The 12,623-nt window shown below is 44.0% G+C and overlaps 2 protein-coding genes across 5 annotated transcripts in view; one reads left to right on the forward strand and one right to left on the reverse strand.

The window, feature by feature from the left end:
* The window catches only part of SGSM2 (small G protein signaling modulator 2), a 41,854-nt gene extending 40,477 nt beyond the window's left edge, over window positions 1–1,377 (reverse strand). The window contains exon 1 of one of the 3 annotated variants that reach the window (XM_081272069.1): window positions 599–1,377. In XM_081272069.1, coding sequence (XP_081128195.1) covers window positions 599–655 — 57 coding nt within the window. In that variant the 5' untranslated portion in view covers window positions 656–1,377. The remainder of the gene's footprint in view (window positions 1–598) is intronic. The other 2 variants (XM_081272068.1, XM_081272070.1) reach the window with 2 other exon arrangements.
* A 421-nt stretch (window positions 1,378–1,798) lies between these two features.
* On the forward strand, window positions 1,799–12,522 carry TSR1 (TSR1 ribosome maturation factor). 2 transcript variants are annotated; one of them, XM_081270233.1, is made up of 15 exons: window positions 1,799–1,939; window positions 2,115–2,218; window positions 2,526–2,745; window positions 2,846–2,980; window positions 3,743–4,167; window positions 5,079–5,238; window positions 5,666–5,820; window positions 6,379–6,578; window positions 7,379–7,541; window positions 8,379–8,489; window positions 9,196–9,328; window positions 11,305–11,421; window positions 11,820–11,960; window positions 12,069–12,143; window positions 12,272–12,522. In XM_081270233.1, the coding sequence occupies exons 1-15, from the start codon at window positions 1,843–1,845 to the stop codon at window positions 12,448–12,450; spliced, it is 2,415 nt and encodes an 804-aa protein (XP_081126359.1). In that variant the 5' UTR covers window positions 1,799–1,842; the 3' UTR covers window positions 12,451–12,522. The 2 variants fall into 2 exon arrangements, with proteins under 2 accessions (XP_081126359.1, XP_081126360.1); XM_081270234.1 differs by having other exon boundaries at window positions 11,308–11,421.
* The last annotated feature ends 101 nt before the right edge of the window (window positions 12,523–12,623 follow it).

Genomic DNA, 12,623 nt, shown 5'->3' on the forward strand with positions numbered 1-12,623 from the left:
TTCTTCCTGACATGAGGGCTTTGAAGAGGGGGGATCTGAATCTTAAAAAAATTCTCAAAACAAACAAACAAAAAACCCCCAAAAAACTCTAGTTTCTGGGTAAGGAGGTGGGCGTGGAGGCAGAAACTGTGGGGTGTGCTGCAAACCTCCGACAGCCACGACTCAGTTGCCAGAGGGCCTGGAGACCAGGGTGTAGCTCAGCAGGAGCTAAGCCCCCCAATCCCACCCGGATCTGCGCCGCAGGAGGCCCGCGGGGCCCCGCCCCCTCCCCAGGCAGCGCGGGCAATAAATGGGCAGTTCGGGTTCCCCAAAAATCGCCGACACCCCTCCCCCAATTTTGGTCTCAGCGGCGCTGCTGCCGTCACGGGCAAAGAGCTGCGGGACCGCGAAGCAAATAAGCCCTGGAGCGCCGGCCGGGCCCTTGCGGCCCAGGGGCGCTGCCCAGATCTAGAAGAACTGCAGCCTTAGCCCGCCCAGGACCCCGCCCCCGCCTGGCCTCGGGCCTCCCGCGGGCGCACGTAGGGGCTGCCACTGACCCTTCAGCTCCTTGGGCCGCGCGGGCGGGGCAAGAACCCCGGGGTCCTGGCCCCGACTTTACCTCCTTTTTCACGTTCCACAGCAGTTTCTCTTTGACCGCATCCTCCACGCTGCCCATGGTGAGGCGGGTGGCAGGGAGGCGGCGCCGAGCAGCCCCCAAGACCCCCGCGCGCCCTCGCCGCCTCCGCGCCTCTCAGTTCAGCGCCCCACGCGCAAGGCGGAACCCCCGCCCGCCGCGCTCCCCGCCCGCTGCCGCCGCCGCAGCCACTGCCCGGTGCTCGGCTCCGCAGCCATCTTCTGAGCCCCGCACCGACGTCAAGCAACAGGCCCGGCCCCTTCCCACAGCTGGAGGGGGTTGCGCACAGCGACGGGGAGGGGGGGTCGGGGCGGAGGGAGTCTGCGCGCGCCCGGGGGCGGCTGGCCCGGGTGCTCACCTCCGGGGCCGCTGCCATGGCAACGCGCCTGTTTCTGCCTCGAGGGCGCGAACCCGCATTGTGAGCACCTGGCTGGCCCTGAACCCCGCCGCTTAGAGCAAAGCCGCTTGCGCCTCGGCTGGCCTCAACCCAGCAGGGTGTTCCCTGACTTCTACCTGCCCGTTCTCCAGACGGGAGAGCAGGCAGCAGGGTGGTAGGAGCCCAGACATTGGGTCCCCTGTGGCTAGAATCTGCCTCCGGGAAAGCCAGCTAGCGGTCGTCGCCTGGCCCCATTGCTTCTCCGAATACCCCACGTCAGCCGTCGCTCTCAGCTGCAAAACTTGTGGAATTAGAGGTGGGAACGCAGTCGCCAGTTATGGAGAACGGGAGCCCGAGGGCAGAAGTGTCATTGCTAGCCCCCACGCCCGTGCCATCTTCGGGGTTGCCACGTCCTGTCTGGTCCTTCTTGAGGCTATGGGGAGGTGGGGCGCGGGTTAGAGTAACAGGGATCTGTCGATAAGGGTGAAACAAGAGCCTTCCACGCGATTCGCCTTGGAACTTAAGAGTATTGAAGGAAAGGATGCTCAGTGATAACACCTGAGGCAAACTGCAGAAATAGTGCAAAAATAAATGAAAACACAGGGAGCAAATCAGTCCTCCTGGACCGATAGCCCTAGTCCCTAGAATCTACATTCGGCGTTTTAAAGCCCCCAATTGCAGACTGCGGCGTGGGAAAAGTTCCCACGGCCGCAGAGACTTTGGCACAGAGTGCTACACTGGCAGGTGGGAAAGACCTCGCGAGAGGGAGCGGGAACCCCACCCCCGCGAAGTGAACCGGAAGCGCTCGGCCTGGGCAGGAAGTATTGCTGACTCGGCGCACGTGAACTTCGGCATGGCGGCTCACCGCTCCGGCCCGCTCAAGCAGCAGAATAAAGCTCATAAAGGCGGGCGGCATCGGGGTCGAGGATCCGCACAACGGGACGGAAAGGGTGAGAAGATAATGTAGGAAGGGCTGTTTAACCGACATAGATGCTTTTCTTTGTGCCTCGACAGCTGGTCTCGGGTCTGGGACCCACGCGAAAGACTCTGAGGTGGCCAGTGGGGCTCTTGGTTGAACAACTTATGGTGTCGATCCCTGTAGCCCCTTTTTCATCTGCTTTCCAGGTCGTGTGGAACTGAAAATCTTGTGCAAGAAGGTGAGAAAAGAGCTCAGCAGAGTAGACCAGAGACATCGCGCCAACCAGCTCCGAAAGCAGAAGAAGGAGGCGGTGAGAGGAGTGGGGGTTGAGGAATGGTGCGGTTTCTCTACCGTTTTAGACGGGTAATTCTTCGTGCTAGAAAATGTGGCCAGGAAAGAACTGAAATATAACCTTAGAGCGCATGTCCGGCTTACCTACAAGTGTAGATTCTCGCTAGAGCATTCTCTGCTTTATTTCGCGCTCCTTACCCGACCCCCACTCGCCCCAATGCATGTGGTGGTTAACAAGGATGCTAGTTAGGGCAAGGAGCATCTGCACTGTTGGAAATGCAGTACTGGAGCATGGTTCAGAGATGTTCTCTGATTTTGTTTTTCAGGTTCTGGCAGAGAAGAGACAGCTGGGCAGCAAGGATGGGCCTCCTCATCAGGTGCTGGTGGTGGCTTTGCATAACAGAATTTCCCTGTCTGAGGCCTTTCGCCTTCTTCAGGATAGGGACATGGGAACAGTGCACGTAAATGAATGGGGAAGCACCTATAGCTTTATGCTGCTGTGCCCCCGTTTGAAACATCGGTGGTTTTTCACATCTGCAAGGCCAGGTTAGCATATACAATATTTTTCTGTTTTTATGTTTGCAGTAATGTTAATGAGGTTATATGCTCATGTCAACTACTACTCTTATTGTGTTTTAATTTTTAGGAGATCTTCACAGTGTATTAGATATGGCTAAAGTGGCTGATACCATCCTGTTCCTCCTTGATCCACAAGAAGGCTGGGACAGCACTGGGGATTACTGCCTTTCCTGCCTCTTTGCTCAGGGTCTTCCCACCTATAGTAAGTAAGTTGGGAGTATTAGAGGCCAGGGAAGGAAGTGAATTAGCTTTTTTTTTTTTTTTTTTGGTAGATGGACACAATACCTTTATTATATTTATTTTTATGTAGTGCTGAGGATTGAACCCAGTACCTCCCAGGTGCTAGGCAAGGTGCTCTACCCTAAGCTACAACCCCAGCCCCATGAATTAACATTTTTACGGTTTTCCAGATATTGTGCTTGGCATTTGATTCCTGAATATAACTGATGGACTGTATTAAGCTGGTAGTGCAATATACATGTACAAATTAATCTTGGTCATTTATTTACAAATTACCAATTAAGGGTTTGGGTTTTTTTTCTTTCTTTCTTTTTTTTTTTTTAATATCTGGGCTGTCCTGTTGAGAGGAAGAAGATTGTGAAATTTGGTTTCACTGACTTTTTTTTTTTTTTTTTTTTTTTGGTACCGGGATCGAATTCAGGGGGCACTCAACTACTGAGCCAATTCCCAACCCTATTTTTTGGATTTTATTAAAGACAGGGTCTCATTGAGTTGCTTAGTGCTTTGCAGTTGCTGAGGCTGGCTTTGAACTCATAATTAATCTGTCTCAGCCTTCCAAGCCACTGGGATTACAGGCGTGCGTGCACCACTGCGCCCAGCCTCATTGACATTTCTTTAGGGTAGTTGAGTGTTCTCAATAGAATTGTTAGGTTGTTTGTAAGCTACAGGGGATTTTTATATAGTGAAGGGATAAATTATAAAGATCCTTCTCTTTTGCTTATAGCACTTGCTGTCCAGGGATTTTCTGGTATCCCTCTGAAAAAACAAATAGATGCCAGAAAGAAGCTAAGCAAAGCAGTAGAGAAGCGATTTCCTGATGACAGACTCCTTCTGTTAGACACTCAACAGGAAGCAGCAACACTGCTTAGGCAGTTGGCTAACCAAAAGCGAAGGCATCTTGCTTTTAGAGATCGGCGAGCCTATCTGTTTACCCATGCTGCTGATTTTGTACCCAGTGAAGAGAATAACTTGGTGGGCACCTTGAAAATCTCAGGCTATGTTCGTGGACAAACTCTGAATGTAAATAGCTTGCTACATATTGTTGGACATGGTGATTTCCAAATGAAACAGATAGATGCCCCCATCGACCCTTTTCCTTTAAACCCTAAAGTGATAAAATCCCAAAAGGACTCAGGCATGGCAATGGAGGTAAGATTGATGGATTTTGTTTGTTTTTTGGGGATGGGGGTCTTGCTATGTTGAACTTTGGGCTCAAGCCATTTTCATACATCAGCCTCCTGAGTAGCTGGTACTATAGGTGGTCAACACTGAACCTAGCTCCAGAACTGATCTTTATTTATTTATTTATTTATTTTTAGAAGCATGCATTGTAGATTAATATGTAAGTTGAAACAGGATGGAAAAATTTTAAATTGAGAGAAGGTAGTCTGCATACTTAGGCCAATGAGGAGACAGTTTGAAGGCAAGTAACAGTCAACTACAGATATGTTGATAAATCATTAGTGCAGCATTTTCTAGTTACTTCACATTGCAGTTGGCTCTGAGATTATAAGAGATATGGTCAGAGAACTTAGTTAAATTAGAAGAAAATGTCAAACATCTTTGAAATATGGATATGGTAAGATATGGGCTGCTGTATTAGTTGAAAAGGTAGATTAGCAAGCTTCACAGAGGGGATCAGATTTTAGCTAGGTGTTGAGGATTGTGATTTTGAGTTGAGCAGAGGTAAAAGAATGTTAGAAGGGGCTGGGGTTGTGGCTTAGTGGCAGAGTGCTTGCCTAGCATGTGTGAGGTGCTGGGTTCAATCCTCAGCACCACATAAAATAAACAAAATAAAGGCATGCTGTCCATCTACAACTAAAAATATCTGTATTTCAAAAATTTAAAAAAGAATATTAGAAGATAGATACAACATGAACCTAAGCACAGTGATGAAGCATAAGGTTTCTTTGAATTGTGAAGACAGCAACCTGATGAAAGTGAGGGATGTGGTTAGGAATAAGACCAGATTATGAAAGACCTGAAGACTCAAGCAGGGGTACAGAGCTAAATGACCATTTGAAAAATTGTGACGCTATCACCTGCTTTTGGTTTTCAAGGTTTGTGCTTCAGAAGTTGCATCTGACATGGAAGAAGATCTTAAGGTCCTAATGAAGGCAGACCCTGATAGACAAGAGTCTTTGCAAACAGAAGTTATTCTAGATCCAATGGAAGGGGAGCAAACCTGGCCCACTGAGGAGGAACTGAGTGAGGCAAAAGGTTGGTAGTAGCAATCTTGTTATTCATCTGACCTGGAATTGTGAATTTTGACTAGTTGCTCACAGGGTAGCTCGTCACACCCTATAGAGTAGAGTTGGATGAAGATATAGTTGAAGTTCTGTCACCTCTTCTTTCCCCCAAATGCTATATAATTGTACTAGGCAAACATTGGGCACACCTTTGCTCAGTTTTGAAACTAACTTGTTATTGTATTATAATAAACACAAACAACTTAAGATCTATTGCCAGGTTTATTTAGCTTTGGAAGTATTGCTAATTGTGAGGGAGCTGAATTAAATTTTAAGTAGTCTTTTCTACTCATGGTGTCTGCTAGTTTCCCATGTTGGCAGCAGTATCATCCTATATAGGTGAGACTATCCAGAGTGATAGGGGAATGGAGGTGTATAACTTGTTTGGGTTTTTACAGATTATTTGAAGGAAGGTTCTAAGGTGGTAAAGAAGGTCCCCAAAGGAACGTCCAGTTACCAAGCTGAATGGATTTTGGATGAAGGTGGTGAAAGTGGAGGGGAAAGAGATGAAGATGATGACACAGAACAGGATTTTATGGAAGAGGAATCTCAGGTAGGGAAATTAGCCCTGGGCCCATTTTTGTATACAACTCCAAATAGGCAGAGTGCAATCCTGATCTTGAGGGGTGTGTATAGTAGTTTCTGGGAATGAAACTTGTTTTATATTTTAATCTTTTTTTAAAAAATATTTTTTAGTTATAGTTGGACACAGTATCTCTATTTTATTTATTTTTATGTGATGCTGAGGATCGTACCCAGGGCCTCACATATACTAGGCGAGTGCTCTCCCACTGAGCCACACACAACCCCAGCCCCTATTTTAATCTTTTATTAGCATTTATGTTAGTTGAGACTAGGTTCTAGTAAAATTATTTTTAGCTTAATGGCCTATGGGGTAGAGATGGGGGAGGTTTTTTTTGAAATAACTAATTCTTTTTTGGGGGGTACCAGGGATTGAGCTCAGGGGCACTCAACACTGAGCCATATCCCCAGCCCTATTTTGTATTTTATTGAGGCTGACTGTGAACTTGTGATCCTCCTGCCTCAGCATCCCAAGCTGCTGGGATTATAGGCATGCGTCCACACCCAGTTGTAATCCTTTATTTTATAGGATGAAAAAAGTGAAGAAGAAGAGGAGGAGGAGGAATGTGAAACTATGACTATAGGGGACTCTGTACGTGATGACCTTTATGATGAGAAAATGGATGAGGAGGCTGAGGAAAAAATGTTAGAGAAATATAAACAAGAAAGGATGGAAGAAATGTTTCCAGATGAAATGGACACCCCCCGTGATGTGGCTGCTAAAATTCGGTTAGTCCGTAAGTCTAAATTCAACAAGTTTTTATTTAAAAAATATATCTCAGAATTATGTCACTGTGATGCAAACGAAGAAAAAGACATTGTCCCCTGTTTGTTAAGGGCCAACATTCTATGCGGGTAGTCAACACTCATGGGAAATAGTCGTACATAATAAAATTTTAGACTATGGTACAACTAATGTTACAGGACTTTAATAAAGGAGAAATAACAAGGTTATTTAACAAATACTCTGTAGGAGCTAATATGTACAGAATGTTTGGAGATTTTAGGGGAACTTTGGGAGGGCAACAAAAGTAAAAGCATGAAGCAGTAGACAATAGTGCCTGCTCTGGAAGTGAGTTCACTAAAGCCAAAGAGTGTATGTTGGCTACTAGAGTGCTAAGACTATTACCAGAGATCTTATTTGTTAAGTTATGGAGCCACTGTAAATACTTTATCCTTAGTGAGAAGTCTGGATATACTTTTGAAATAATTGTTAAAAACTGAATTAAGGGGCTGGGGTTGTGTCTCAGTGGTAGAGTGCTCACCTAGCTAGGGTGAGGCTCTGGGTTTGATCCTCAGCACCATATAAAAATAAATAAGTAAAATAAAGGTATTGTGTCCAAGTATAACTAAAAAAATAAATACATTTTTAAAAAACTTTTAAAAATGTGGTCTTGGTTTAAGTTATTAGGTTATTTTGAGAGAGAGTGATTAGAGTTTTTAAAAATAGAGCCTTAGCTGTTATCAAAGTCATGTCTTATATAGCACCATATAGTCTGTTAATTTCTCTGAATTTTCCTATATTTTAGATTTCAGAAGTACAGAGGCCTTAAGAGCTTCCGGACATCTCCATGGGATCCTAAGGAAAATCTTCCTCGAGATTATGCTCGGATCTTTCAGTTTCAGAACTTTACTAATACTAGGAAAAGAATCTTTAAAGAGATTGAGGAAAAAGAGGAAGAAGGAGCTGAGGTATCTGTCCATTGTCCACTCCATTATTTGCCTTTGGTGGGGAGAGGGTGATACTGGGGATTGAATCAAGGGGTGCTTTATCACTGAGCTATATCCCCAAACCTTTTTATTTTTTGAGACAGGGTCTTGCTAAGTAGTTCTTAAGATCTCACTAAGTTTCGGAGGCTGGCCTCAAACATGTGATCCTCCTGTCTTAGCTTTCCTAGCCATTGGGATTATAGGCATGTGCTGCTATGCCTGACTATAATTTGCTTTTGATTGTCACCATGTTGCCTGCTTTACTCTTTCTTGGCATGAGCTTGACTATTTAATGTAGTTTTATTGCCTATAGCTGAATTAGGGGAGCCATTGAGTCATTGATATCAGAGACATTAAATTAAAAAGTTGAATATGCACCAGGTGTGGTAGTGTACATCGTAATCCCAGCAGCTGGGGAGGCTGAGGCAGGAGGATCGCCAGTTCAAAGCCAGCCTCAGCAACTTAACAAGGGCCGAAGCAAATCCGCGAGGGCTTGTCTCTGACATATAAAAAGGGCTAGGGCTGTGGCTCGGTGGTTAAGTGTCCCTGGGTTCAATCGCTGGTACAAAAAAAAAAAGTTCAATCTGGGTAGTAGAGGCATCTGTGAAAGGCAGAAGATAAGTGTAGGTTTTAGGTTAGTCTGAGAGACTTTGCACACATTTAGAGAAATATTTCTTGTTGTATTATATTTTGGTGCTGGGATTGAACCCAGGGCCTGGGACATCCTAAGCAAAAGCTCTACTACTGAACCACATTCCCAGTCCTGGAGAAATGTTTCTAAAGTTAACCCTGTGGTTGTTTTCTGCTTCCTTTTGGCAGGTTGGCTGGTATGTCACACTTCATGTCTCTGAAGTCCCTTTCTCAGTAGTTGAATACTTCAGGAAAGGGGCACCTTTGATTGCATTTTCTTTGCTACCTCATGAACAGAAGGTAAATTAGTGTCTTTTGGGAAATGGAGAGTTAAGAGACTTTTTTTAATTCATTCATGACGTTGTTCATTGGGATGTGAGGATTTTACCTTTTGACTTAGGACTCAGAAAACAATGGAGAAGTCAATGATGGTTTTACCCAAAATGTCTGAACCTGTCTGAAGCATCTCAGTGATGTAATCTTTGTGTGGTTCTGAGACTTCTCTAAGTATGTTTTTGAGGTCAGATTTTGAACAAGGGATTGGCAATCTTAAAAATGAAGTTTTATGTCAAAGTGCAAATCTCTCTTCTCTAGGTAGCCAGTAGTTGTCACTTTGGGGGTTATGTGATTGATAGCTCTGACATTTGGTTAGTGTGAGTACAGGTTGAGGAAGAGAAGTCTAATGAGTGATTTTGAAGGGATGTGGTAAGTAAATGAGTTGAAGACCACTGGTATTTGTGGCATATGGTAAGCTTTTTAATATTAGATCTGGGAAGATAAGCTAGCATAGAAGGATGCATGAAAACTCTGGTCAAGCCTATTTTTAGTTCTAGTGCCAGTTGTTAATGGACATAAAGGATACACCTGTGTCCCATCATCTCTATAATTTGCCATGAATTAGCATTGTCAGTTCTATTGTGTGGCTGATGTTCATTTAGTTTGCTGCCTTTCAGGTTAGGCTGTTTTATTCCTAGACTATGAAGCTTTTTTTCTTATTGGTTCTCAGATGTCAGTGTTGAACATGGTGGTAAGGCGGAATCCTGGCAATACTGAACCTGTAAAGGCCAAAGAAGAGTTGATTTTCCACTGTGGATTCAGGCGTTTCCGAGCCTCACCTTTATTTTCTCAGCATACTGCAGGTTAGCAGTGGGAGAATTTCTGGGTTCTAGTCCATCTTACTGACTTTTAGGAATCTGTAACTTTTTGCTGATGGGCGCTGGGTGCAGAATAGCTAGTGTTAGAGGTATTTTCAGTACTCTGGCTTAGGAGCCAATGATGTTCTTATTCAAAATGTCTGAACCTGTCTGAAACATCTCATTGATGCAACTTCTGTGTGCTGCTGAGGCTTCTCTGCCATGAGTATTTATTCTAGAATAGGATTTGAATCAGAGTTGGCAGCTTTATAAAAAGGGTGTGTCATTGCGTGGAAATCTTGGTATCTGATATGCCAGTGTCAGTGTGGGTGAAGGGATGGAGGCTGGGTGTAGCCTACAATTGGATAAAGAAGAAAAGTGTGGGTTTTGAGGTGTAAAGACCAGATGACAGAGTTTGGAGCATGGTGACCAGGAATCCTTTTGGTGGGAATAATCATTGTATTCCTACACTTCAGGACTAGCCAGGTGTATTGCCCACTAACCTGGGGGCTTATGAATATACCTTAACTGAGATTTCAGCAATGATAGGAGGAAGAGATGAATGCAGCCACTAATGTGCTCTGCATAGTTTTTATTTAGCCAACTGTGTTATCTAAAATGATTTCTTTCCCTTAAAATATTTTATCTTCCTTTAGCTTTAGTATTAAAATCAGATGTCAACAAAACATGGCCTTTGGGTCAAATGTGCCCCACTGCTTGTTTTTGTAAACAGACTTTTACTGGAACATGGTCATGCTTTAAAACAAATCTCCAAATGTATGATTTCTGTCTGCTTTTGTGTTAAAATGGCAGAGTTGAGTAGTTGGAACAGAAACTGTATGGCCACACACACACACAAAAAGCTTTTTTTTTTTTTTTTTTTTTTGTACCAGGGATTGAACGCGGGCACTAACCACTGAACCACATCCCCAGCCCTATTTTGTATTTTATTTAGAGACAGGGTCTTACTGAGTCATTTAGTGCCTTTGCCATTGCTGAGGCTGGCTTTGAACTTGAGATCCTCCTGCCTCAGCCTCCTGAGCCACTGGGAATACATGCATGCGCCACTGTGCTCGGGTTTAAAAAAAAATGTTTGGCAGTCCCTGTGCAAGACTTAAGAGCTGATGGATCTAGGAGAGTCTCAATAAAGCACTGATTCTCATATGAGGTAGGGGTGTTGAGCAGTAGAATTCACCTGGAGAACTTTTTTTTCTTAAAAGCTTTAGTAGGGCTTGAACCTAGGGGTACTTTTACAACTGAGCTACATTCCCAGCCCTTTTAATTATTTTATTTTGAGACAGGGTCTCACTAATTGCCCATAGCCTTGAACTTGTGATCCTCCTGCCTCAGCTTCCCTAGTAGCTGTGATTACAGGTGTGTGAGACCATGCATGCTAAGCTCTAAGATTTTGTCTTCAGTTAAAAAATCATGGGTAGGGGCTGGGATTGTGGCTTAGCGGTAGAGCACTCACCTAGCACGGGCAGGATCTGGGTTTGATCCTCAGCACCACCTAAAATAAAAGGCATTGTGTTGTGTCCATCTACACTTAAAAAAGAAAAGAAAAGAAAAGAAAAATCATGGGTAGGACTGGGTTAAATATATCAATTGTGTTAACAGGAAAAATTTCTTGAGAATTAGTGGGGTAAAGAAACATAAGCTGAGACTATGTTTAGCTCAGTTGCTAGAGTGCTTGCCTCACATGCACAGGCCCTGGGGTTCAATCCCTAGCACCACACACCAAAAAAAGAAAGAAAAGAAAACCAAATTGCTTTTGGTTTAAGAGTTGCAGTTGAGCTGGGAATGAAGGTACAAGTTGTAGAGCACTTAGTGTGTCTGAAGCCCTGAGTTGGATCCCTAGCAACACCCCGCCCCCCACAGATTGCAAAATACCAAAAAAGAGTTGCATCTGATGCAGCTTTTCATAGGCTTCTGGATTACCTCAAAATGTTTTGGCTTTTCTTTTTTATCCTTTGTTATGGCAGCAGATAAACATAAACTTCAGAGATTCTTGACTGCTGATGCGGCCTTGGTGGTGACGGTATATGCACCAATTACTTTTCCTCCTGCATCTGTGCTGCTTTTCAAGCAGAAAAGCAATGGTAAGTTGAGTTCACAGAGGTGAACAGGCTTACAGGTCCTTAATAGGATTATCACTGTTCTCAACTCTGTTTTGATTTGGAAGGCAAATAGAGAAGATAATGATATACCAGTCTTTCCCTCACAGTGAGTTGAAGCCACTGTGGGATGGTAAACTGGGTTTTATCTTGCTGTGTAGACCTTAGCTAATCACTAGGGGCTACTTAGAGTGCTATGTTTAGGGGACAGGCTTAGCAGGAATAGCATTTAGTGGATCTTTACTGTGGACCAGGGTAGCATTGTGCATTCCTACTGTAGTTTCTCCAAGAAAATATTGCATCGTTCTCTTAAGTGAACAGAGCAATAAAGGAAGGCTTTGGCCTGAAAACTCCTGAATAGTTGTTTTCCTTTTCTCCTTTAGGAATGCACAGCCTTGTTGCCACAGGCCATCTGTTGTCAGTGGATCCAGATAGAATGGTCATCAAGAGAGTTGTTCTGAGTGGTCATCCTTTCAAAATTTTCACTAAGATGGCAGTAGTACGTTATATGTTCTTTAATAGAGGTAGGTACAAAGGAAGAGGATGGGATCTGATTGCTTTTATGGTGTGAGGGTTGTGTTTACATTATGAGTAAATGTTTCATTTTGGTCTTCTGTATGCTCCATTCTAAGAGGATGTGCTATGGTTTAAACCAGTGGAACTGAGAACAAAGTGGGGCCGTAGAGGACACATCAGGGAGCCTTTAGGTAAGAAAATGTGGAATTTGGGATTTTATATAGATTTCCTCTATGCTATTAAATAGCTATTGTGTTGAAAGTTTACTACTTTTAATTTTTTTTTTAAATTTGACCAATTTTGTTATGTTTGTTTCTAGGTACCCATGGCCATATGAAATGCAGTTTTGATGGGAAGCTAAAATCTCAGGACACAGTACTGATGAATCTTTATAAACGAGTTTTCCCTAAATGGACTTACGATCCATATGTACCAGAACCAGTACCTTGGGTGAAAAGTGAGATTTCTTCAACAGTGCCTGAATTGGACATAGAGTAATGAATTCAGTAGGATTCTGTTTTATTGTTAATAATTAGCACTATAAAGATGGGGCCTACAGGTTGTGACTGAGCAGTTTGTAGTTTATACTTTAGTCCATCAGTATGCTGTCCTGTTTACAAAAGATCTTGGCTCAGTTAAGTTTGGAAGTTTTTCTACTTAGTCTAAGAAAA

This window comes from Spermophilus citellus (assembly GCF_964194105.1).
Source record: "Spermophilus citellus genome assembly, chromosome: 17".
Taxonomy (NCBI): Eukaryota; Metazoa; Chordata; class Mammalia; order Rodentia; family Sciuridae; genus Spermophilus; species Spermophilus citellus.